This window comes from Aquarana catesbeiana, linkage group LG02 (genome assembly GCF_042186555.1).
Source record: "Aquarana catesbeiana isolate 2022-GZ linkage group LG02, ASM4218655v1, whole genome shotgun sequence".
NCBI lineage: Eukaryota > Metazoa > Chordata > Amphibia > Anura > Ranidae > Aquarana > Aquarana catesbeiana.
Window position 1 is genome coordinate 107,881,731 of NC_133325.1, and position 26,588 is coordinate 107,908,318.

A 26,588-nucleotide genomic window follows, 5' to 3' on the forward strand; every position below is an offset into this window, starting at 1 on the left:
AACATTTATGGACTACAATATACTACAGTTTTGTTCTTTAGATACACATCAAACTGAACTTAGATACTTACAGAGACTGTGGCTTCCTTTCTGTTGTTATATGTGTCCAGGTATTCCTGCAGTTCCAGCACACTGAACTTTAGCTTTTCTAAAAGCCCACAGGATAACAGCTGAAAGGAAAACACATCCTTACTAGTTGTGCATTCAAACACCCCCAACAGACTGTGTTTACTAGCTGCCCCATCCAACATGTCATCCTGGTAAATAACATTCCATAACATACTGAAAACCAAAAAGCTTCTATCAGCCAGACACCAGACAAGCATTACCATACTAAATGGTGTGTTTTAACAAGTATTATTCATACACATTTACCTAACACATGCATTACTGACTAATCACTCACCTTTAATTTTATTCTAGATTTTGTAAAAAAAAAAAAAAAAAAAAAACACTTTCCCAGCAATCACAAAGTATAAAAATAAAAAGGGATTGTTCTCAGATAACGATTTGTGATCCCTGAGAATCTGAGCTTGTTGCTAAAGAATGAGTACAGTTATAATAGGATGAATCTGTATGACCAGGACACACAGGATGTGGAATGATTTCAGGTGCTATATTTTGCCTCATGCGACCAGTCCAGGGTTCTATACCACTTTTAACTCAGTAAATTGGCAAAAATCTGCCCATAATGTAAGTCGAAGAGAGAATACACTAACTTTAACCACAGCTGGATTACAGCCAAAATCAGCCTAGAGAACATCACAAGTCACATTCCTGGGTGGACCGTTTGACAGTAAACTGCTTCCCAGATTCTAGGCCTGATGCCCATCCAGGAGATTCCAGGTATGGCAAGGAGGCATAGCCAGCCATAAAAACATTGTCAGAAGTTCTAACCCATTCCCACTATAATAAGAATCATTGTTTCATAATAATAAGTCAGTGTTTCTGGCTGTGTTCCCATTGAAGAGATTTCCCACTGCATCTTGACAAGAAGGGAGAAAGAATCTCCCCAACAGGAAAGCAAAGCCAACAGAAGCTCTAACCCTTCCTTCTGCTCTACAAAACTAAATGTATTTTGGCTGGAGTTGGGCTTAACACCTTTGGCGGACAACACATACCAGGTAAGTGCGGGGTCAATTCACTAAGAGTTAAATACTACATGAATTTTTGGGCTCAATTTACTAAAGTGTGTCACACGGTATTTGGGTCATGTGACACGTTTCTCCCAAATATTGCATACGATGCTGAAACTTTTAATGCACGATCCCTTTTTGCGGTATTTACCTCAAAAAGCAAAAGCGCTTGGTAAATCCTGCATAAAACAGCCTTAAAGTCAATTCACTAAGGAAATAAATAAATGCATGTGTTAAAAAAAGTAATGGTCCAAGCATGCAATAGTTAAAGAATGTAGTTCATTTCAGCTAGTTGGCAAGGAGACGACATCCTCCGGGGTCCTTAACCAGGAAATAGCTGGTTGTTAAGGAGCCCACACCTGCCGCATCCTTAACGACAACCCATCTGCTGTCAGCAGGATTTTCTTCTGACAGCAGAACGTAAACAAAAGAGTCGCAACAGTGTGGAGGTCCCCTCTCAATCCATATCAGGACCTTTGGGTCTGGTATGAATTCTGAGGGGGAACCCATGCCAAAATTAAGAGATCCCATACCAGAACCTTATCCGAGCATGCAGCCCAGGAATGAGGGGGGGGGGGGGGGGTGTTAGGTGGTCTGATCAGCCCCCCTCCCTGAACCATACCAGGCTACATGCCCTCAACATAGGGGGGTGCTTTGGAGGAAGGGGACTCCCCCTCCAAAGCACCTTGTCTCCATGTTGATGAGGACAACAGCCTCTTCCCCACAACCCTGGCCCGGTGTTTGTGGGGGTTCGGGTGGAGAGGGTGACTTATCGGAATCTGGAAGCCCCCTTTAACTCATGAATATTTGTGAATGAGTAGGGAAGGACATAGTACCCCCCTACCCATTCACCGAAAAAATGGGCAAAGTAAAAAAAAAAGTCAGTTATTGACAAGTCCTTCATTAAAAAAGCCCCGCAAAAAAAAGTCCCTCGAAGTAAATCCAGCATCAATCACGATAAATGTCAGCCGCCGACTCGCAAGAAGGAAAAAAAAAAAAGAAAATGCTTCCGTAAGACTGACAGCTACACTGCCCCCCCCCGATAAATAAGCCAAGGGACAGGGGCCACCCCTTGTGACATCTTTGACCCAGGATGCCCTGGTCGATGACATCACAAGGGGCAGATGCCGTAAGTTTTCACTACCAAAATACCGCATCACTTAAAGAAATAACGCAAGCGGAATTTTAAGTAGCATTTTTTAGTGAATTGCAAAAAAAAAAAAAAAAAATTGAAAAACGTTATGTGCTATTCTACTGCTGATCCTAAAGCGGTAAATGAATTAGCTTAGCGCTTAGTGAATTGAGCCCTTTGTCTTAAAATAATGAATGCGGTATTTATCTCAAAAAGAATCAGTTCAGTAAAAAACATGCGTTACCTAAAGCAGAGTTCCACCTAAAAGTGGGACTTCTGCTTATCCGATCCCCCCCCCCCCCCCTCCTGTGCCACGTTTGGCACCTTTCGGGGGGTGGTACTTGTTTTTTTACAGGTACCCTGTTCCCACTTCCAGGAGACTGGGCCACGGCAAATTAAGTCAGCAGCTCGGCCCCCCTCCTCCTCCCCTTCTGCCGGGCCAGTGAGAGAGTGAGAGAGCGCAGCCTGCATGCGCATTAGGGATCCGGCCATGAAGCTGTAAGGTTACACTGCCGGGTTCCCTTACCCGCAATGGTGGCGGCAGCACCCGACCAGCCGATGGAAACATCAGCTTCGGTGCCGACATCCTGGACTCTAGACTGTCTCCAAATTTATCCACCTTTAGGCGATCCCTGAAAACTTTCCTCTTCAGAGAAGCCTATCCTGCCTCTAACAACTGCACTGTTTTCTCCATTAGCTCATCCCCCACAGCTGTTACCCTCTTGTATAACTTCACCCTCCCTCCTAGATTGTAAGCTCTAACGAGCAGGGCCCTCTGATTCCTCCTGTATTGAATTGTATTGTAATGTCTGCCCTCATGCTGTAAAGCCCTGCGTAAACTGTCGGTGCTATATAAATCCTGTATAATAATAATAATAATGTTAAAATTCAGCAGCTACAGTATGTGTAGCTGCTGACTTTTAATTTCTAAAGGGGCAAACGGAGCTCCGCTTTAATGAATGCATTAAATATTCTTGTTTTGCGATATTTAGCAATTAAATTTGGAGTTATTTTAGTTATATGCATTTTTTTCACAGGCTAACACTGCACCAGAAGAATATTTTCTATGAATAAAGACACACAGAAATCTTGTTCAACTATGAAAACATTGTAGCGTGATTTCATTTATAGAATGGTCTCACTCTAGTATAATGTTATAATCTATTTACATTCCTGAGCTAAGGGCATAACTGACAGTTGCCAATGCAGAGTTGCCCTCATTGTTACTTTGTACATTCCTAAAATATCCACTACCTGAGATAAATAATGAATGCATGTTTTTTTGTTTTGTTTTTAGTGAATGGACTTCAATGATTGATCTATATCTACCTTGTTGTAGTAAATTACAGTAGTATAGGGTATAAATCTGTATACCAAACATATTTGTATCCATATTTTCTAATATACATTGTATAAGCTAGTTATCATTATTAAAGTACAGCATACAAATAGGGAAGGATTTCCGATTTAGTAAGCTGCATAAAACTATATACGCAACTATATTTTCTGGTGCTCTGTGAAATACAGATTGCAGATAACATGTATTATAGCAGCAGACAGCTTTTAATTAGATTTATCTGTTTTTTCCAACCCGATAGTGTTTCTTCTCTAATCGGGTAATCTAGGTTGACAAATTTCCAGAAATGTAAACACAGGCCATGAAAAAAAAATGGTGATGCATCTGTGGAAATGATCAGCTGTCCTTGTGTTTTTAGGCAGTTGTCCATAAAAAAAAATGTCTGGCATCATGGGAATTTCCTTTGGTTCCCAAATTTCTGACTGTTGTCAGGATGACCATACTCACCGTTTCTGCATCTACGAAGAGTGTTGGGCATTCGGAGCACAGTGTCAGTAGCTGCGATGTGCTCACAAACTTTGACCCGATTCCACGCAGACTGTCTCCCAAGTAACAAGCTGCATCGCATGTCAGGAAGCAAAACCTCTTCTGTATACTCTATAAAAGGTACAATAAAGGTCAAGTTAGACTAGGACAATAGCGAGGACTAGAGCGACATTGGACAGAAATAAACTCTTACAGGAAAAACTGTAATAAATAACAAAAATCTGTACCACACCTTGCAATACTGTTCTATTTAAAGTGGTTGTAAAGGCAGATGTTGTTTACCTTAAGACATTCTCCGCATCAAGGTTAAAAAAAAAACCTTCTATGATGAGTAACTGCCCCCCCCCCCACCCCCTTTAAATACCTCCCTGAGCCTGATCTCAATTCAATAGACACACATAGCCCAGCTCAGCAGTGACCCCATAGTAAGCGCCTTGCTATGGGGCACTTAGACATGAGGAGGAGCCAGAGGTGCTATTGGAGGACCCCAAAAGAGGACGATGCACAGAGCAGGTAAATATGATATGTTTAATATTTTAAAAAATGAACCTTTAAAATCACTTTCATATGTTAGAAGTCCACATTTGTAATCTCCATGGAAGTACAAGTGCTGCTGAGCCCGTGACATTTGTTGTTTTTTTTTTCACTAGTTGATATCTCGCATTGCATCTGGTACATAGAAGTTTCCCCCCCTTTTTTTTTTTTACAACTAATTTTTTGTTCGATCATCTCCTGTTTCTAGAAGTCTCTGAAAACAGTGAATAAACTGAACCTTATTCCCTAAATGGAACAGGGAAGCATTTTTTTTTTTTTTTATTAGACATGAGGGCATCCATTAAAAATTTACACCTAGGTCCTACGGCCTCTGCAGTCCAGTGGAGGTCAGGTCACAGAGAAAGAAAAATACAGAGGACTGAAGCACACTGCTAACTACACAAAACAATCTCAACTCAAAGAAATATTTTAAATTTTTCCAGAAAATGAGACAGGAAAAAACAATGCAAGGAAATGTTTGCTTTTCCTTTTTTACAATGGTACAAAATGTTTCATATAAACAATTCTGAATTGTGCAGTTCTTTGATTCTAGTCCTTTTCTGATGCCTTCAAATTAATTTAGCATTATGCTGTAACATTGAGCAAGGCACTGACAAACTTGGCACAAACATGTATTTTCATCTATCTGCTGCATGTTAAACATTGTTGGGGCAGATTTCCTCTAAACTGAAGACTTTAATAGAGGTTGCATTACATGTATTCTACAGTGAAATATATACATGTCCACCTCTGCAGAGATAGGACGGTTGCACTTTGTTTTCTAGTCCTGTGTACACCCTGTGATTTTGGATCAACGTTGGAAAGTTCAAACTGAATAACACAAAGAAGTTCTGCAGTGCTTAGTCTCATTCTGCAGAATCTACGACTCAGTTTCAGAGCCGTTTCTATTCCCTCAAACAAATTAAATATTTTCACCAAATGACTTTTCAGTGAAACTACAATTTTATAAGTTCTCAGCTACAAATTTCTCAATGGGGCTGTTTTTTTTCCCATGAAAAGATTGCAGACCATCTCTTGAATACTATTCTAAGTTTTATAGTTGGCAAAACCCCTTAAACTTATAATTGTACTCTGCTGGCATGAACAACCCATCGAAAAAGTGTAAAATACAGTAGAGGACCCGGATTATAGGCTTGTTCTCACACAGAGTGCAGCAAACTGTACCAGATCACCAGTGAACTGCTCCCTATACATGTCAGGAAAGGCACACCAGCAACCAAGATGGCAGCCGCAGAAGAATGACTGTTCCCCACATCCCAATGAAGAAAGCCGCACAGACGCGCAAAATAGAGTCCGGGATGCGAATGGTTGTGCACGCGCGTGAACATTGTGACAGTTCTTGGGGCCAGTTGGGCTTTTTTTTTTGTGCAAATTCTTTATTTAACAGGGTAGAACATGCGGAAATACAGAAAAACCAACAGGGTACAATACAGTGACAATACAAGCTGTACAACTCTATTTTTTTACACAATCATGAGAGCACTTTATGTGAAGTTCCCTAGCGGGATAGAGGAAGGATGTATGTCTAATGAATAGGGGTCCTCCACACCCCGCATGACCCCTTTAATTTTTCTGGCATGTGCCATATTTTAAGGGAGTAGATAAGTGATTGGAGCCGGTTCACACCGATCCATTAATGTCGATATCCGATGTGCTAACATCGGATAGGCCCAGAAACAGAAACAAAAGGTGTAGAAAAGTTAGAGCTGAGGAAGAGAGAATGGGGGGAAAAGGGGGGTGGAGAAAAAAATTATAAAAAAAAAAAAAGTGTGTGTGTGTGTGTGTGGTGGTGGTGGTGGTGGTGGTGGTGGTGGTGGTGGGGGGGTAATACCCCTGTCCAGTCACACCCAGTCCAATTGGGGAGTTTCTGCAGTTATTCCCCTTCAAGGGGGTTGGTTTACTAGCTGTCCGTATTCCTGAGAGTAGATAAACTCGTGCCAGAAATACAATTTTTTGGAGAAATTCTCATTTAGACCTTTTTCCATGGCCACCAAGTCCTCCATTGCGTGTATGTCTGCTACCCTTTTCAAACATACAGCCACTGTCGGAGGCTGGGTCAGTTTCCATTACAGTGGGATGCAGACTTTTACTGCCGTGAGCAAGAATGGCAATATAGATTTCTTGTAGCTCTTGGTTGGGATCTTGTGATGATGAAGGAAGAACTCGGGGAATCCGGTAGCACACGATCCGTGAACTTCTGGACGATGCGGTGCACCTCTGTCCAAAAGGGCCGTATCAACCTGCAGGACCAGAAAACATGGAGGAGTGTTCCAACCTCCTCCCCACATCTCCAACACAGGTCTGTGGGAAGTTCTTGTGAATCTTTACTAGCGTGTAATACCAACGGGACGTCACTTTGTATCCCGCTTCTTGGTGTCTTGTACATATGGAAGTCTTGTGAGAAAAAAAGGATGATCCGCTCAACCTGTTTATCTGTGAATTTCAGTCCCAGATCGCGCTCCCATCTGTTAATGTAAGGAGGTCTAGCGTCCGGCTGTGGAGACACCAATAGCTGGTATGTTAGAGAGATCGAGATCCTCAGTGGTGACCGGTCCAGGCAGAGCAATTCAAAGGGGGTTAATTGCCTCCTGAATGTGTTCGGTGAGGGTAATGAGCTAATGTAGTGGGACAGCTGGATTTTCTGCCAGAAGGAGAGTCCCCACAATGACGGGTCATCCATGATTTGTTGTCAATTTTTCCATTGTCCGTCAATAAGAAAATGTCTAGCCTGCGATCTCTCAGTTAATTTCAGATCTTGGAATCTAGGATCCCTAAGTCCCGTAGTGAAAGCCGGGTTGCCCACTACTGGGACGGAGTGAAGGGAGTGGCATGAGAGACAGGTCTCGGAAAACTTTCCAAGTAGTCCGGATTGTCACCCCCACCTTGGGGTGGGATAATACATGTTTCGGCAAAGGTTGCTGGCACCAGGAAAGTTGGTCCAACTGGACCCCCACCAAGGAGCTTTCTATTTGTACCCATTGTTTTAGGGTTTCACTGCTCCAGTCCAATATACGGGTTAGATGACAAGCTGTGTGGTAGAGATTGGCATCTGGGAGGGTAATACCACCATTCAATTTTGGAAGTCGGAGTATTGTTTGTGCCAATCATGGAGGCTTACCAGCCCAAACCCAAGTGAGTTATCACTCTATTTACCGCTTTCAACAAAGCGATAGGAATTTGTATTGGAAGTTCTTGAAGATGATATAGGAGTCTGGGCATAATATTCATTTTCACTATGCTACAGCGTCCGAACCAGGTAAAGAGGCCATGCTGCCATTTCTCCAGATCTTTTTTTATCGCTGTCAGGAGAGGGGGAAAATTGAGAGGAAAAAAATCTTCTGTCTTGCCGGGTAACAGGAATCTCAAGTATTTAATATGTAAAGTGGCCCATTTAAAAGGGAAATCCGATCTGAGTAGTGTAATTAGGGAGGATGGCAAGTTAACATCGATTTCTGGTAGTTACTGCAATATTGTGATGATATATGTCTTTAGTTCCTTGAGCATGTTTGGGATGGACACCAGGGGTTTTGTCAAAAAGAAGAGGAGATCATCAGCGAAGGCTGCTACTTTTGGGGACAGGGTGGTGTCTAGGCCAAGGCCCTCAATATCTGGGTTATTTCTGATAGTGCGCAAAAAAGGTTCGAGGGAGAGAACAAAAATTAATGGTGAAAGAGGACACCCCTGTCTCATCCTATTCAATATTTCAAATGATGAAGAAAGATAGCCGTTGACCTTGACCTGGGCCGATGGACAGGAATATATGGCATAAATCCAGTTCATCATTCATTGTTTCAATCGTATGCATCTTAGGGTTTCAAATAGGAAAGGCCAGCTCGCCCTATCAAACACCTTCTCTGCGTCCATCGAGAGGAGCAGCAGTGGGATCTTCTGTGTTTTCGCCGCCTGGATCAGATTAATCGCCTTTGTCATGTTGTCACGCGCCTACTTGGTCGGAATGGATCAGTAATGGGATAAAGTTTATCAGACACATAGAATAGGGATATTGGTCTGTAATTTTTACAGCGTAGTGGGCCTTTTCCTTCTTTAGGTATTACAGCAATGTGGGCTCTCAGTATGTCTCTGTGAAGGATCGTCCCCTCTCCTGCTGCATTGTATGCAGATAGCAAATGTGGAGTCAGCAAGTCTCCAAAAGTCCTATAGTATAGGAGGGAATACCCATCTGGTCCAGGGGCCTTGCCCAGCTGCATTTGTGCCATTGCCAGCGTCACCTCATCTGCTGAGATTGGTTTGACCAGTTTGCTCAGCTCGTCCTCTGCAATCTGCAGGAGGCCCGATTTGCGTAGGTATTCCCGAATGGCCTTTTGTTTGGCGGATCTGTGTCTTTCCGACTGCGGGGATGGGAGATTATATAGAGCCATATAATATTCCCGGAAAAGAGCGCCAATCCCTTCAGTTGTATGGCTTTTATTTTGTGTGTCATTTAGCATTTCAGGGATAAATGTGCGGGCTTTCTGGACTCTCTGTGCCTGTGCCAGCTTCTTGCCGCATTTATTGCTATGTTCATAGAAGGTACGGCCAGTTGGGTTTTTTAAATGAGGCACGTACCCAGGATCAATGTTGTCTGGTCTATTGGGTTCCCTGTGATTCCTGCTACCTTGAAATCTGTTCAAGTTGCTAACTTGGCTTGTTCCTTACTACTTCTGCTATCCGCCTGCATCCAACCCAAGCTTATCTCTGATGCTGCTTCTGCCTGTTCCTCTGGTTACCTCGCTGCCCGCCTGCTAATGACCCGGCCTGTACCTTGACTTCGCTACAGCATCCGCATCTGTTCCTGATCTGTCTGGTTGTGTATGACCCGGTCTGCCTGCACCTGCCTGTGTTCCTACCTAGAGAACATGCACTCTAGTAGCTGCTGTGTCCATCTTCCAGTCCTTGGCTCCCCACTACCAGCCTGCTCCAGTCTTCAGCCTACCTGCTGTTCCTGGTCTCCTTATTTGTTGGTGGTCCTCCCAGGTTGTCATCGGAAGTTCCCAGCCAGCCCCAGCACCGGCACTCATGCCACTCTGGACTCCCGCTCCTTCTGTCTGCTTTATCAGGGATTCTCGAGTCAGAGGTGTAACAGAGGCCTTCCTCTGCATATTGGGCTCTACCACCAGGTACGTGACAATACCACTTGTTCCAAGTGGTCCCGGGCATGGTTTGACAAACTAGTCCTGGGGGGTGGTTTGGAGAATTCACAGTACACAAATGAACCGCCCAAAGGGCACCCAGTTAAAGGGCTAGTGTGAGTGCACCCTAAATTTCTAATCTACAGTGGTAAATTGTTAAGTCTTTTTCACTTGGCTACTCACGTTTACAGGAGCAGACATCGCAAATACATATAAAAACTGTAACAAAGACTGACAGGCATCCTGATTTGCATCTAAATTTGTCACTAATTTGGATGATAAATGTCTCAAGGAATTCTATACAGTACTGCCGAAAGTCAATGGACAACTTGCATGTCTCCATCTGCTTCTATGTGGATAAGCCTTTTAGGTGTAGTCAGACAGTATTGTTGCATGCCTGAAGTAATATTCATTAGTACCCTTTAATAACACCCAGACTTGCTGCATCCAAAACATTTTCAGAACAATCCTGTGTGTTCTTGGAAAGTATTATAACTAATAATAATACTACAACTGCAATTCCAAAAAAATTGTGACAGTGTAAAATCTACATAAAAACAGAATGCAATGATTTGCAAATCTCATAAACTCATATTATTTTCACAATAGAAAATTGAAAATATATTAAATGTTTATATTGAGATAATGTATAATTTTAGGAAAATAATAATTTCAAAATTGATGGCAACAATTCTCAAAAAATTTGTAACAAGGTTGGAAAAAGCTGGCAAAGTATGGTAAGTGGTACTAACAAGAAAGATCTGGCACAAACAAGGAAGCAAATTTTGCAACTAATTAGCTTAACTGGCAACAGGTCATATACATGATTGGGTATAAAAAGGGCATCTTAGAGAATCAGAGTGTCTCAAAAGTAAAGATGGGCAGAGGTTCACCAATCCATAAAAATCTGCATCTAAAAACAGTCAAACTATTTCAGAGTAATGTTTCTCAACATGAAATTGCAAAGACTTTGAATATATGATTATCTACAGTACATATTATTATCAACATTCAGATTGTAAGAATCTGCAGAAATCTCTGTGCGCAAGGGACAAGGCTGAAACACAAAATTGGATGCCTGTGATTGTCAGGCCCTCAGCTGAGACTGCATTAAAAACAGGCATGATTCTGTGATGAACATTACTGTATGGGCTCAGAAATACTTCCAAAAATCACCATTTGTAAACACAGTTTGCCGTGCCATCCAAAAATGCAAGGTAAAGCTCTATCATGAAAAGAAGAAGCCATATCTGAACAAGATCCAGAAACGCCAGTCTTCTCTGGGCTAAAGCTCATTTAAAATGGTCTGTTGCAAAGTGGGCCAAAGCTCATTTAAAATGGTCTGTTGCAAAGTGGAAAATGGTTTTGTTCTCAGACAAATGGAAATTTGACATTCTTTTTGGCAACCATGGGTGTCGCGTCCTCCTGACTAAAGAGGAGAGGAACCTTCCAGCTGGTTATCAGCACTTAGTTCAAAAGCCTACATCTCTGATGATATGGGGGTACTTTAGTGTGTATGGAATGGGCAGCTTGCACATCTGGAAAGGCGCCATCAATGCTGAAAGTTTATTCGGTTGTAGGTTTTACATGGCGTCCCAATTTTTTTTTTAAATTGGGACTGTATTATTCTCTATTCTTCTAATTATTTTATAATTCTCAATTTATAACACAAATGAACTGTGAGCGCCACTCCAAACTGTCATCCTGTGACACTCTGGTGACTTGCATTGATTCTGGGTACCAGCACTGTCCCAGCTCAGTATACACACTTGAAAAGAAAGAGGATGAGACGCCGTACTCCAAGAAAAACAGCTCAGGTGTAGAGAAGAATAAGAGCAGCTTCAGCCCAACTCCTCCCAAGCCACACCCCTAATGCATTTTAGCCCACCCACAGGGCTTAGTCCTAGGGCAGTGATGGCGAACCTTGGCACCCCAGATGTTTTGGAACTACATTTCCCATGATGCTCAACTACACTGCAGAGAGCATGAGCATCATGGGAAATGTAGTTCCAAAAACATCTGGGGTGCCAAGGTTCGCCATCACTGTCCTAGGGCTATGACTAAGCACTGTGGGCATGGTGAAACACATTGGAGGAGTGGCCTAAGAGTAGCTGGGCTGAAGCCGCTCTAATTCTTGTTAACACCTGGGCTGTTTTTCTTGGGCATGCAGCTTCTTATCTTCTTTCTTTTCAATTTATAAAAGCCACAGTTTTTCTAATGAAAGCTAAATAATGAAAGTTCATCTCTGAGTGGCTACTATGCACAATAACATGGTCCTTCCAATGTTCCATCCTAATACATCAGGCCAACAAACTTTGAATAGAAAACATACATTTTTAAGCACTCTAGACATCTTCATTACTATATAATACACCTCATTTAAACTCACCTTAAACAAGGAGGAGAAAACATGAAATGTGTAAACTGCACAGGACCCATCAGAATCTGACATTAGTTGATTGATATGGCTTCGCCATGCTTCCTCTGCATCATCACATGCTGTTGGTTGAAATGCAGCCAGGATAGCTGAGAAGAAGGGTGATGGAGGAGGAGGGGTTATCCTGTCCCCATCTCCAAAGCTAAAAATGTAAAGAAAGAAAAAAAAATAAAAAAAAAAAAGGACACATGACCATTCTTGATCTTTTTATCTTGCACTGCACTCAACGCAGTAAAGTCCACTCAACAGCAGTTGCCATTTAAAATACATTATGGCTACCTAAAACTAATACTCCCAGCTACTCCTAAATGTTAACAGTAGAAGATATCAAACCATGTTATATATGTTTGCAGTCCCTACTGCTTTTGGACACTACAGCACAGCACACATTACCAACTAATACAATAAGGAACAAAGCATGTCAGTTCCACTCACTACGAAACACTGAATTCACACAGAGAGCTACACAACAAGTACACACTGTTAGATGCAGTTCCTGACTCCTAGGTAAGATTTAGTGTGCACAGGGGGTGGGCTCTGCAGTAATTCTTTTTCATTCAATGAAACTGGCTCTAGGGAAGTTGTGCAATACATGCAGCACACAAAAGCTGTGACTGACACTTCCTGCAGGCCAAGGAGCATATAAAACACAATATAAAGCTGGGCATAGATGGATTGAAATTTGCCCAGATCAGTAGGGACCGGCCAAAATTCAATCAGTGTGTGGCCATCCCTGTTTGACAGAAGACAATCAATAAATCAAATTCTGTCAAACTGACAAGTTGGAAAAGCTGTGGCCGCTGAAGTGTATTCTGAGAAAAGTGGGTCCCGCTTTCAGAATACAATGTCAAGGTTGGTGGGGTAGAATTATCGATTCGCTCACCTTGTTTGTGTGGACAGAGGAATCTGTTATAGCCAGCTTAAGTTAGTCAGTGGGTCTATTGGGAGACTGGCAGTCTACAAACAGGAAGTGAGCCTGCAGCTATGACCGTCAATTTATTAAATTTGGGGGCACGCAGTGTGAAGGGGAGAAAATTACAAAGCAACAGCAAAACATTAGGGCTTCTGACAAATTTTACTGCATTCTGCAGCCTGGTAGTCAGGGAGTTTTTCCTTCATTTCCCATCATGGTGTTTACCAACGAAATTCCAATCCTTGTTCCAGTTATACATCCCAGCAGAGTGCTGTGGCTCCTTCCACCAGTCCCAAAGTCCCTACAGGACACAGTAGTGGTATAGGTGCTGATGGAGGATACCTTAGAGCTCAGGGAAAAAACAGGAACCAGACACACCTGGAAGTGTGCCAGATAAGTGAAGCTTGGTGGCAAGATCTGTTCATTACAACAATTGAAGCTAAGTCAATGCGCACACGAATTGCCAATAGCAAGTCATAACAGTTATGGTATGATGGCTACAGCATAAATTTGTTTAGGCACTTAAGGTCTGGATCTTTTACTTTATTATTACTCTTTTTTTATATATTCAGCAATTTTCCATGAAGAACCACCTCACATAAATATAACCTACCCTGTCAGTGAAAAATGCTCCATGATTCGGTCATCCTTCTCCTCCTCAGCCATTTCTAGGTTAAAGCTGTCATTACATTCGAACACAACTGGCATTTCACTCATTGACCCTGATAAGTCATCTTCTTGTACAGTTGCATCATCTTCATCAAGAACAGCGTCAGCCTATAAGATAAGGAATCAGGAAATTCAAATATTAGCTAGATCAAGCAACTAGAGACAGGTATTCCTAAAACCTTGATATACATTGACACAGAGCACAAAAGTTTCTAAAGGAGGAACCGTGTTGGTGCACATTGTAACAGGATTACCCCTAACCTCTTTCTGAGTTAGGGCCCCTTTCACACGATCGGACCGTTCAGGTCCGCCTGTCAGTTTTGACGGCGGACCTGAACGGGCGCTCCATGTTAGTCTATGGACCGTCGGATGTCAGCGGAGACATGTCCGCTGACATCCGACCCGGTCCGATCTGCTAAAAGCAGACGGATGGCTCTACGTCCAGGTCCGTCGCTGGCGGATCAGTGAGCAGAGAGGGACCTGTCATCCGCCGGCTCAGCGGAGATCAACGGACAGATCTCCCGCTGAGCCGGCGGACCGAGGCGGGCTCCGTAGAAACTGAGTCCGCCTCGTGTGAAAGGGGCCTTACGCTGAGTCTCATTCAATACAAACAAGGGCAGCATTAAAAGGTCCTGTGGACTGTGGACACTGACCTGTGCTGCTGATCTAATTTCTTCTAATTCACAAGTTGGAGCAAACATTCAGGAAATGAAGTCAGAACTGCATTCTTATTTAGAGTTAGAAATGATGAGGCCAGTTAATCAGCATGACAACCAGGCAGCTAGCATTTCTAGCAAGAGAGATGAGCTTCTAGGAGTTCACAAAAGTGGCAGTCCACATGTTTCTCTATGCTCTTGTTCCCTTTAAATCCCTTTTTTTAAATAGTTCTCAAGGTCTCCTGCGTTATATGTTATATCTGCAGTGTGTTCCCCAAGTCAGCACACCCACTACATCAATCCTAATGCAGTCCCACTTTCCCAATTTTTTTTTCAGTATTTTGCAAGTGGGAGAAATAGGGCCATCCCTGTTGTAGCTGAAAAAAATTGTTTCCAAGGTGGACAGGAACTATAGGCAAGAGATATATACAAACATTTACAAATCTTCTGGAAAAGTTGGTCAAACTCCACATAAAAAATTAAATAACACCTTTGATGGACTGACCCTTGGGTGCAGTCTTATTCGGCTGCTCTGTGATTGTGTATTTTCCTGTCTTTCGCAACCTATGTATATCTTGCTTTTTTAAGCTGAATTTGCACATGTGGTTTGCCCCAGCGTGAATGGCAGCGGCAGGAATCTACTGATTCCTGATGCTGTGTTTAGCGGCTAGCTATGGATGACAAAAACTTGTACGCTTTAATGACAGATTGTCAGCTGGTGCAGCTATTTGTGGCTGTTCGCACAGCCAGCGATTACCTGTGGTGATTGCTGCTGGATCTGCGTTGTGCATCTAGCAGCAATCACCGCAGATAATTGTTAGCTGTGTGAACAGCCATGAATAGCTGCAGCTGCTAACAACCTGTCATTGAAGTGTATGGGCTCAGTGGCCATGGCTAGCCGCTCAACACAACAGGGGGAATCAGTAGATTCCTGCTGCTGCCATTCACACTGGGGCAGTTCCCCAGATTGAATGTCGCCTTATAACTAGGGATGCACTAATACCATTTTTTTACAAGGAGTACAAGTACCGATACTTTTTTTTTTAGTACTCGCCGATACCAATTACCGATACCTACCACAACTGTTTTGTTTACACTTCAGCTGTCAGCAATGGTACAAAGCATTGAAAAGTCATTTACAAATTAAATACATTGATTTTGTTTTTTAATTTTGCGCTTTTTTAATGTGAAATGTGTAAATATATGTTAATATATATGTGTGAAAATATTCACTAACAAAGCAAACAAAAAAAAGTTTTAATTGTTTACCGTTTATAAAAGAGATGTGAAAAAAAAAAAAAGAGCAGGAAAATAATAATTAAATGGAAGAGAATAGGGAGTTAATTAAGACTGATTAGCGTAAATTAAGGGTTAATAAGGGGTTAAACAGAGGAACATTTGTTCATCCCCACTTACAGCTCAAAGAACCGAGCCTGAAAGTATCGGTTTCAGGTATCGGTGCATTTGCACGAGTACCGATACTTGTGCAAATACTCTGTATTGGCATTGATACCGATACTAGCATCGGTGCAACCCTACTTATAACCTTTGTGTTTGTATCTAATGAATACTTAAGCTCAAACGCATTTATTAAAAGAGAAGAATGGAATATTTTTTTTTTCTTTTTTAATCATACTTACCAAGGTGGATGCTGCATCTTTCCCCTGCGGCCTCTGCACTGAGAACCAAGTAATCGAACACCGCCAATCACTCTTTTCTCAAAGCTCCCTAAGCATAGAGCTGCTGACTGTCAGTCAGCAGCTCTCTGCTCAGCCCCCCTGCACTCACTGGAGTGCTGGGCTGGGGAGGGGGTGGCTCAGGCTCTCAGCGGCTCGCTGAGTGGCTGAGCCGGGTGCCGGTGTTCTGTCAAAATAGGCAATTCATCAAGATCTCCAATTATGTCACTTTCGGTTACTGTAAACCCTCAGTAATTGGAGATTTTGATGACTTGCTGTTTTGACACAACAACGGCAATCGTATACACTCCGGTACACAGTACTATGAGCTGATATTGTTAGTCCACTCCGATACTAACCAACAAAGTGGCTGCCTCCGCGGTGGTTACAACTTTTTCCTCCTTACCCGCTGTTGTGTCAAAACAGCAAAGTCTTCCTGTACCGGAGTGTATACGCTTGCCGGTGTTGTGTCGAAATGGCCAAGAAATCATAAATTCTGCCAGGGTATGTAAACTTATGAGCACAACTGTACATGCATTACATATAATCCCGATGGAAAATCAATTGGCACAGATAAAATCAATGCAAGCTGAAGGCCTCATTCAGAAAACAAATGGTTTTATCCGGTTTAATACTGTAATTGTCTGATAAAATTGTAGAACAATAAATACATTTCAGAAATGCTAAAAACAATAATAAAAACAGAGCAGGGTTTTTATTATTACAGTGTTCCAAACCAAATCCTAATATGTCCTTTAAAGAAAATAAATTTTATAAGTGATTTGGTCAGTTATAGAGTTATAGTCAAGTTAACCAAAGTTTGTCCACACTGCTAAATTTGGAAAGGACATCTAGGCTTCAATGACCTTTGGGCACAAAAGGGGTTAAAAACATTCACATTCTATATAGAGTGTAATAACGACATATGCATATATTGGCCAAGTAGCAGAGAGAAGGGTTCCAGCAAAGAAGTTGCCCAGAGAAACATCAAAGTCTTCTGAGAGCTACATGCGCCTCCTGAGCCACTGGGGTAAGGCCTGCTGACCCGTGAGATTAAACAGCAATTGGTGTATTGTGCTGAATCAGGGGAAAGTAATAATTCATCAACAGCATAATTGGGAGCATGAACCACCACAAATGCATAGCAATATGTATATATACTGTAGCTAAACAGCAATAATTTGAACATTGTTACTAGAGCTGTCCACTAACTTGAATACCATTGGTTGTCCATCCTTAACTATTACCCTTTCATTGTGAGTTAATATTACTGTTCATCCATACAAAATGCGCCTGTATGAAAGCACTGTACACTGTATAAAAACAGAGGTGGTTTTGTGTGACTGCAGCAAAGTTCAGTCACAATTATATGTATGAAGGTGTCATTGTACTCATGCTAACGTTTTGTCCCGGTTGCAATGCGTTATGTACAGAATATGCTGCAGTTTGTTTCGTGCTCACAAACAGGAAAGAAAACATTGATCAACTTTCACCAACCTTTGATAACGAAAGAATTGAGTCTCCAATGCACCGATCTTTTCAAACAGCAGCATAGAGCAGTTTTTGTGCGAATCTAGCAAAATACTGTGGTCGGAATATTCTGACAGCGAGCCAGAACGACATGCATTGATTCAAATGTGCTTGGTGCACAATAGGCTCCCACACAGAAACAAAATCACATAGAGAACATGCAGCCCACATCAAACAAGGCATTTTGTGCCTAGTGCCTACTATATGTTGTGCAATTCATAGTGCAACATGCAACACATCAACATTAATAGAAATCAAACTCAGTAGTACCGTTGTTATTAAATCAGTGTCAGAAGTGTTAGGTGAAAGGGATTTAGACATTTAAATAAACCAGAGACAAACATGAAAGTTATAGCAATATGTCCATATTTCACATGTAATATGCATAAAAAAAATAAAATCCTGCTGCAATAAGCAGTGATTGCTGATTGGTCTCTGCTGGTTACTCTCCAGGCTTTTTTTTTTATTAGATGCTTACAGGTTTTTACACTGCACAGTGCAAATACTGCAAGCATAAATATAACTGAAGAATGATTTCGGATTAACATTTCAGGGATTTTTTTCCATTCATTAATGTCAATCATTTTTCTACTGCTACTAGCTTGTCTTATGCAAATAAGATCTGCACTTAATGGCCATACCACAGATAGTCTAGGCCTGTTTTAGTCAACTTGTAGCCTCCCTGGCGGTATGATTATGCCAGATTTTTGAGTCTCAAAGCGATACACTTGTTTTGCATAGAAATTTTTATATTGTAGGCCTGTAATTCTTAGCAATAACACACTTAAATCTGTCCAAACAAGAGTCTAGTAGATATCCCGGGTATGATAAAGTTTGAAGCACAAAATCATAAATTATAATATAATAAATAACTATAAATAATTATAAAAATAATAATATAATAGTAATAAAATAAATTTCCCCACGATTCACTATCGCTCAATTCTGCAAGTGTTCTAATTTACGATCGCTGTTTTCTAGCTGGTCTAAAACCACTTTTGACGTAAAGAGACACTTTTTTGGTTGCTATGGACAATCTCCAGTTTCCAGGCAGAAAGAACACTATATATCATATAAAACTGCATGCAGGGCAATGGAGAAATCACTAGGGACAAAAGGGATGTGAAATTATTTCATACAGTAATGTAATCTGTAAGATTACAGTGTACTGTATCTGTTATAAATTAAAAATTTTTTTAATTTGCCGCCGGGCTCCGCCCCCATGCGTCGCAACACTCGCAGGGAACCAAGCACACGGAGGCATCGGGCGGAGGACAGAGCCCGCAGACACAGCAGGGGGACATCGCAGGATCCTGGGGACAAGGTAAGTACACTGCACCAGGATCCTGAGATGCAATCCCAAGTGTGGCTCGGGGTTACCGCTAATGGTATAGAAATTTAACCTCGAGCCACACTCGGGAAAACCGCCAGGGAGGTTAAGAATCCTGCCAACACTTTATATTCAATGAGGGAACCATTATAAAACTTGCACAAGTTAAACAAAGGGAAATTTAGGCCTTTTGGTAAACTAAGGCAAATTAGTTATTTAGCTCACAAAGTAAGTCTATATTATAAATTATGTAGTTTGTTAAAAAAAAAAAATGTTTGATTTGTATAAAAGCTTGAAATACTCAGAAAAGGCAATTTTTTGTCTTCATTTATTGAGCAATTGTCATGAAGAATTGGGTTACTCACAGCAACCAGCTCATTTTAAGTGTGCGGGCATAGAAATGAAATAGAGAATGTGGCTGCCACTAGCAACCTAGACATGCATTTAAGCCTGCTGTGCAGATTATCACATATATATTTGGTGCTATTGAGCACAAAACTCCCAGAGACTGGAGTGCAAATGGTTATACTGGTAGATCCCAGTGATCAGGCGCAAATATCTCACTGCCAACTAATCAGATTCTCCCATGTATGGAGGTCTGTACATACTAGATAGAAGTGCATATAATTTATATAATTAGATTTACAAAATTTTTAAAATATGCAGTTTCAATATTATAACCTTAATAACACAAGGGTTTTTAAGGATTATATCTAACAGAGGTATTCTAAAAATTGGTCCTTACTTAAGAGCTCACAGTACATCATAAGACACCCATAAAGAGATCTTCCATTTTATGAAGGAGAGCTTGAACCTTAGTCGCCCATATTAATTTGGCAATAAAAGATACATGTGAAATACAGGCAACATATGCAAAGGGTCTACCATCATATCAGACCAAGAAGTTAGTGGAAACATTATTAAACCCTTTGTTGCTGAAAGTGGACAGCACAATGTCCTGGACCCCTCCTGCCACAGAGAGCTTAATAGTAATCATCCAGTCTATATGTTAGTATCCTGCTATGCTGTCATTGGGATTACAGGTAAATCAGCTGAGAGAAGCATTCATTGCAAAGATTTGATTTCTACCAAAACTCCATCACCTTAGATTCCTCAGATAAGAGTGGATTAGTGATTTCAGGCAAAGATGCATCAAAACTAGAGGTTCTTGTGTTAAGGGAATGGGGGTCAGCAGAGGTTGTGTCACATGATGTGGAGGGAGACTCCGTGTGATTTGTCTCTTCAGAAGGAGAAAGGCTTATGATCTACAACAGAAAAGGCAAACAACACGGCACAAACGTTAGATCCAAAATTTTAAACCTTTACTTTTTGTTTAAGCTTCACTGCAACCAACGATAAACAATTACCAATTAAAAAAAATCATCTGACAAAGTCCCCTAGAGTATCACATCAATTGTAATTTCAAAAGAACTAGGTGACAATCAGGGAGTTTTGGGGTCCCCACAATGGCAGTTGACCTTTACAGGCCACCACGCTGGCCAAAAAAGCTTGGCTGAGATTTTCCAGCTGTCAGACTATAGTTTTCATAAGAAGAGCGGCACCATGGCCATCTACTGGATTTCTGTGTTTTGTTAGTAAAATAGGATTTTTGACTTACCGTAAAATCCGTTTCTCTGAGTTCATGGACACACACAGTGCTCCCTTATTCAGAACCATAGGGTTATATCGCCCCCTACAGGAGTAGGACACTAGGCAGAAAAAAGACTTGGCCCATGGGCAGTCCTAGGTGATATACACAACCTCTCTGCTATAGGCCTTCAGTTTTGTCACAAGCAGTGTCAGAAGCATTAAAAACTCCATAGAGGGGTAGGTGCTGCGTCTGTCAATGAACTCAGAAGAAACGGATTTTACGGTAAGTCAAAAATCCTATTTTCTCATTCGTTCATTGACAGACAGTGCTTCCTTGTTCAGAACCATAGGGATGTCCCAAAGCAGTGCCAAACATGAGGGGTGGGGCAGCCAACAAAAAAAAAAAAAAAAAAAAAAACAGGCCAACCAGACAATCTGGTGCTCAACGAGAACAACTGGAGCACAACCTGAACAGCAAGAAAACCCGTTCATGAGGGAAAAACACTCTAGACCGCAGCCTGCAGAACCTTGCGGCCAAAAGAGGCACCCGCAGATGTCAGTACATCCACTTTGTAAAATTTAGTGAAAGTGTGCACCGACGACCAGGTGGCTGCCTTGCACACTTGCGTCACTGACGCCTGATGACGGAATGCCCAGGAGGCACTCAGCGCCCGAGTAGAGTGTGCCTTCACAGGGAAGGGAGGAACCCGACCCCTGACAGAATAGGCCTGAGTCACCGGATGATCCATCTAGAAACAGTCGCTGAGGAAGCAGACAGCCCCTTCTTTGGCCCGTCCGCGATCATGAAAAGGGAGTCTGACCTCCGAAAGTACTCAGTGGCCACCAAATACACCTTGATCGCCCGAACCACATCCAAGGTGTGTATGGCAAATTCCCTCAGGTGTTGCGGCCTGGGACATAGGGAAGGCAACACAATGTCTTCATTTAAATGGAAATCAGAAACAACTTTTGTAAGACCCCTTTCACACTGGGGCGGTTTGCAGGCGTTATTGCGCTAAAAATACCGCCTGCAAACTGTCCCAAAACAGCCTCCGCTGTTTGTTCAGTGTGAAAGTCCGAGGGCTTTCACACTGAATCGGTGTGCTGGCACGAGAAGAAAAAATCTCCTGCCAGCCGCATCTTTGGAGCGGTGAAGGAGCGGTGTATTCACCGCTCCTAAACCGCTCCTGCCCATTGAAATCAATGGAACAGCGCGGCTATACCGCAGCAATACCGCGGCTATAGCCGCACTATACGAGTGGTTTTAACCCTTTTTCGGCCGCTAGTGGGGGGTTAAAACCGCACCGCTAGCGGCCGAATACCGCGGTAAAACAGCACTAAAAATATCGCTGTTTTACCGCCGACGCCCCCTACCGCCCCAGTGTGAAAGCAGCCCAAGGAACAAAGGACAAGGACGAAGAACCACCTTTTCCCTATGAATCACCAGGTAAGGATAGCGCCACCAATTCCGACACCCTGCGAGCAGAGGTGATAGCCACCAAGAAGGCCACCAGGGGCAGGGGAATTTCTCGAATATTTTCAAACAGAGGCTTCTGTAGAACCCAAAGCACCAGATTCAAGTCCCAGGTGGCAAGAGAGATCGCACCGGTGGAACCACATGTGGCACCCCCTGAATGAAGGTACGCACCAGGAAATGCGAAGCCAGGGAGCGTTGAAAGAAAACCGCCAAAGCCGACACCTGGTCCTTGATGGTACTCAAGGCCAAATTCTTTTCAACGCCCCTCTGAAGAAAAGTTAAAATCCGAGCCACCGAAAAGGAAACCCCACTGACTCCCACCATGAAATGTACGCTTTCCACGTCCGATGATATACCTTCCTGGAAGTAGACTTCCTAGCTTTGAGTAGTGTCGGAATCACCCATTCCGACACTATCCTTCAACACCTGGCTGAAGATTGGCCCTTGGGATAGCAGATCCTCCCTGAGAGGCAGCCACCACGGGACGTCTGCGACCAGATGCACCAGGTCGGCGTACCAGGACAGACGAGGCCAGTCCGGGGCCACTAGAATGACCGGAATACCTTCGGCCTCGATCCTGCATAACAGCCGAGGTAGAAGCTTGAGAGGAAGAAAGGCATAAATAAGACGATACTGGCCCCACTGAACCACCAGAGCGTCTGAGGTGTCCACCAGAGGGTCCTGGGACCTGGCCACAAACCTCTGCATCTTCCTGTTGACCCGGGATGCCATCAGATCTACCTCTGGAGAGCCCCACGCAGACATATCTGTTGAAATAACTCCTGATGAAGGGACCACTCCCCTTGGTCCAACACTTGTCGACTGAGGTAATCCGCCTGCCAGGTGTCCACCCCCGGAATATGCACAGCGGAGATGGCTGGGACGAAATGCTCTGCCCACCAGAGAATGCCTGCTACTTCCAGGCCTGCTAACACACGCCTTGTTCCTCCCTGGTGGTTTAAATAGGCCACCGCCGTGGCATTGTCCAACTGGATCAGTATCGGGAGCCCCTGAATTCGATCTGTCCAATGATCCCGACAGAGTCTGATTGCCCGGAGTTCCAAGATGTTGATAGGTAGGCTGGATTCCTCCAGTGTCCAGCGACCCTGAGCCGAGCTCAGGCCCAGTACTCCTCCCCACCTGGACAGACTGGCATCAGTGGTGACCACAATCCAGTACAGAGGGAGAAAGGATTTCCCCTGCTGAAGAGCCGGGAAACAAAGCCACCAGATCAGGGACCCTTTGGTTCCTTGGCTTAGCTGAATCTGACTGTCCAGAGACCCTGGACATTTGTCCCATTTTAACAAGATCTCCTTTTGCAGGGGTCTCGTATGGAACTGAGCAAATGGAACCTCCTCCAACGTAGACACCATCAGGCCTAGCTCCCACATGCAAGTCCACAAGGAGACCCACCTGCTGGACAGCAGTAAGCGGGTTGCTGCCTTTAATTTCTGGAGTTTGTCCTGCGGAAGGAACCCTCTGGCCAGAGCGGAATCCAGAGTCAGACACAGATAAACCAATTTCTGAACTGGAACCAGCGCAAACTTTTGGTAATTTATCAGCCACCCAAAATCTGCCAGAGTCTAAATAGCGATCTCCACGTCACCCCTCAGGGTCACTGGGGACTCTGCTCGCAACAGAAGGTTGTCCAGGTAGCCCAGAACAGCAATTCTCATCTGGCGCAGCAGCACCAGAACCGGGGCCAACACCTTGGTGAAGACCCGAGGAGCGGAGGTGAGACCAAAGGGTAACGCCGCAAACTGTTAATGCTCCTCTCCCACAGTGAAGCACAGGAATCGCTGGTGTTGTGCACACATCAGAATGTGCAGGAGTGAATGGACTCCATTCTGAACTTCCGCACCCGCACAAAGCGGTTCAAGGCCTTGAGGTCCAGAATCGGACGTACCGTACCCTCTTTTTTGGGGATCGTAAACAGGTTTGCATAAAAACCCTGGAAACGTTCCGACACCGAAACCATAACCCCTTAAAGCAACAGGCTTTGCACTGTGCCCCGGAGGGCTAACAAGCGGTCCGGAGACAGACGCAGATTGGATGGAAAAAATCTGCTTGGGGACACAACTGGAACTTGATCTTGTAACCAGACAGAATCACTTAGTGGACCCACATGTCATTTATCAGAGAGGTCCACGGGCCCAGAAACCAGCGAAGGTGTCCCCCCACCCGGACTCCGGGTGAGGGCGGCCCTTCAATGCCGAAGGAGCTGTATCTGGGGGCCTGGAGAACCCCGCTCTCGGTTTGTCCGACTAGGGTCAATTGGAACCCCCTGAGGGGGGCTTGAAAGACTTTTAGCCTTTATCAGTGGACCCTGAGGGACGAAAAAACTGTGTGCCGAGAAGGAAGGACCACGCTTGCGACGTGGCTCCTTCTTTTTTGACTGTGGAAGAAAAGTAATCTTCCCCCCTGTGACACTCTTAAAGATATTATCCAGAGTGGCCCAAACAAACGATCGCCTTGAAAAGGTAGATCAGCTAGGGCTTTTTTTTTTTTTTTTTTAGAGGCCTGGTCCAACACTTCAGCCACAATATCTGCTGAAGCACTACCGCTGAAACAGACAGCTTAGAAAGCAAGGGAGATGCATGAAAAAGAGGCATCACAAACTGCAGCCCCTGAACGATCTGGTCCGCCAATTTAGTGAAGGCAGGAGAAAACGGATCACCCCCCAGGTCACAGCGCAACAGCTTCGTCCACTCTGTCAGCATTTGAGACACCAGGGCAATGGCCAGGACTGGCCGAAGCGCTGGACCCGCAATAGTAAACATAGTGCGGCTCAAGCACTCTGCCTTTCTGTCAGCCAGATCTTTAAAAGCCAAGGAGTCTTCAACCAGAATCATAGTGGCTTTGTTCAATCGAGAGACAGGAGGATCCACGATAGGTGGAGTCCTTCACATCTTGAGAAGACTCTCCTCGAAAGCACTTTGGGACAGCAAAGGGACGTTTTGGACGCTCCCATTCCTTATAAACAAACTTGACAAAAAAGGAGAGATAAGGGAACACTTTTGCCGCGTGAGACGGATTGTGAGTGCCAAAAGGGACCGGCATATCCACCGCAGCCGCGGTTGCATCCTCCATTTTTAAAGTTTCCCGCACAGATGCAATCAGTGCGTCCACCAGCGCCTTTTCGTGCGCAGCCACCAGGGCAGAAAAATCATCCTCACTGTCTGAAAAATCTAGGAGCGCGGCCGCAGACCCCACAGTGTGGGCCCCATCCACGGCAGCCAAATCAGATTCAGGATCTGACGAGACAGATGAAGCAGGGGAAGGCGGGAGGCGATTCTTGCTAGTCCTCCGCCCAACACCTCCACCCGGGACACAAAGGACTCCAGGGCCGCCATCAGTGCGTCAACGAATGACTGGGATCCAGAGGGACCTGCAGCCTCTGATAGGGGGTCAGGTAGGGAAACATGCTCCTGAGACTCCATAGGGGAAGAAGAGATCCCCACACCAATAGCGACCACTGCAAAGGGACACCCCCCACGCCGGTAGTGGTACCAGAACACCAACAACAAAAGGAGGAGCTTCCGTCTGCTAAAAATGGCACCTGGGCTACAAAGTAATGCCGCCGCTGTCTGAGCACAAAAACCACCAAATCATGGCCGCCGCGCTTCACAAACATGACCGCCAGCCATAAGTCGTCAGCAAGGGGAAAAGACGCCGGCTACGGCAAAATGGCCGCTGGCCATGCTATGCGAGGCTGACACAGACACCAGGAAAGCCCCTGAAAGAGAGGATCTGGGCACCGGACCCCCAGTGCCTCCCCCCTCTCCCCCAGTAAGCACTGTACCCCGTGCCCACCAGTACTCAACCCCACCCCCCTGGATCCATCAAGGCAAAATGGCCCCTGGCGGCGCGCATCCTGTGCCCACCAGTACTCAACCCCACCCCCCTGGATCCATCATGGCAAAATGGCCGCTGGCCACTCAACCCCACCCCCTCTGGATCCATCATGGCAAAATGGCCGCTGACCACGCCTCTCCCCCAATAAGCACTGCACCTGGCGGCGCACACCCCTTGCCCACCAGTACTCAACCCCACCCCCTGGATCCATCATGGCAAAATGGCCCCTGGCGGCGTGCACCCCGTGCCCACCAGTACTCAACCCCACCCCCCTGGATCCATCATGGCAAAATGGCCGCTGGCCACGCTATGCGAGGCTGACACAGATCCCAGGAAGGCCCCTGAAAGAGAGGATCTGGGCACCGGACCCCCAGGAGCCCCCAGTGCCTCCCCCTCTCCCCCAGTAAGCACTGCACCTGGCGGCGCGCACCCCGTGCCCACCAGTACTCAACCCCACCCCCCTGGATCCATCATGGCACCACACTACCCCATATAGAGGAGGGAGGGGGAAAGGGGGGCTACCAGGGGACCTCCAGGGACCATCCACCCCAGGAAGAGAGGGTGCAAGGGTGGAGGGAAACCCGCAGGACCGACTGACTCAAGGAGGGGCCCAGGTCCACCGCAAACTCACCAAGCGGAGAGAGGGGACATTTAATCACC

The 26,588-nt window shown here is 44.4% G+C and overlaps 1 protein-coding gene across 5 annotated transcripts in view; it reads right to left on the reverse strand.

The window, feature by feature from the left end:
• FRY (FRY microtubule binding protein) overlaps nucleotides 1-26,588 on the reverse strand; it is a 653,558-nt gene that overhangs the window by 20,768 nt on the left and 606,202 nt on the right. For all 5 annotated transcript variants that reach the window (XM_073613350.1, XM_073613351.1, XM_073613347.1 and 2 more), the window contains 5 exons: nucleotides 20,110-20,271; nucleotides 13,759-13,922; nucleotides 12,185-12,374; nucleotides 4,073-4,222; nucleotides 72-170 (listed from right to left, as the gene is read on the reverse strand). In XM_073613350.1, the coding sequence (XP_073469451.1) occupies nucleotides 72-170; nucleotides 4,073-4,222; nucleotides 12,185-12,374; nucleotides 13,759-13,922; nucleotides 20,110-20,271 (765 nt within the window). The remainder of the gene's footprint in view (nucleotides 1-71; nucleotides 171-4,072; nucleotides 4,223-12,184; nucleotides 12,375-13,758; nucleotides 13,923-20,109; nucleotides 20,272-26,588) is intronic.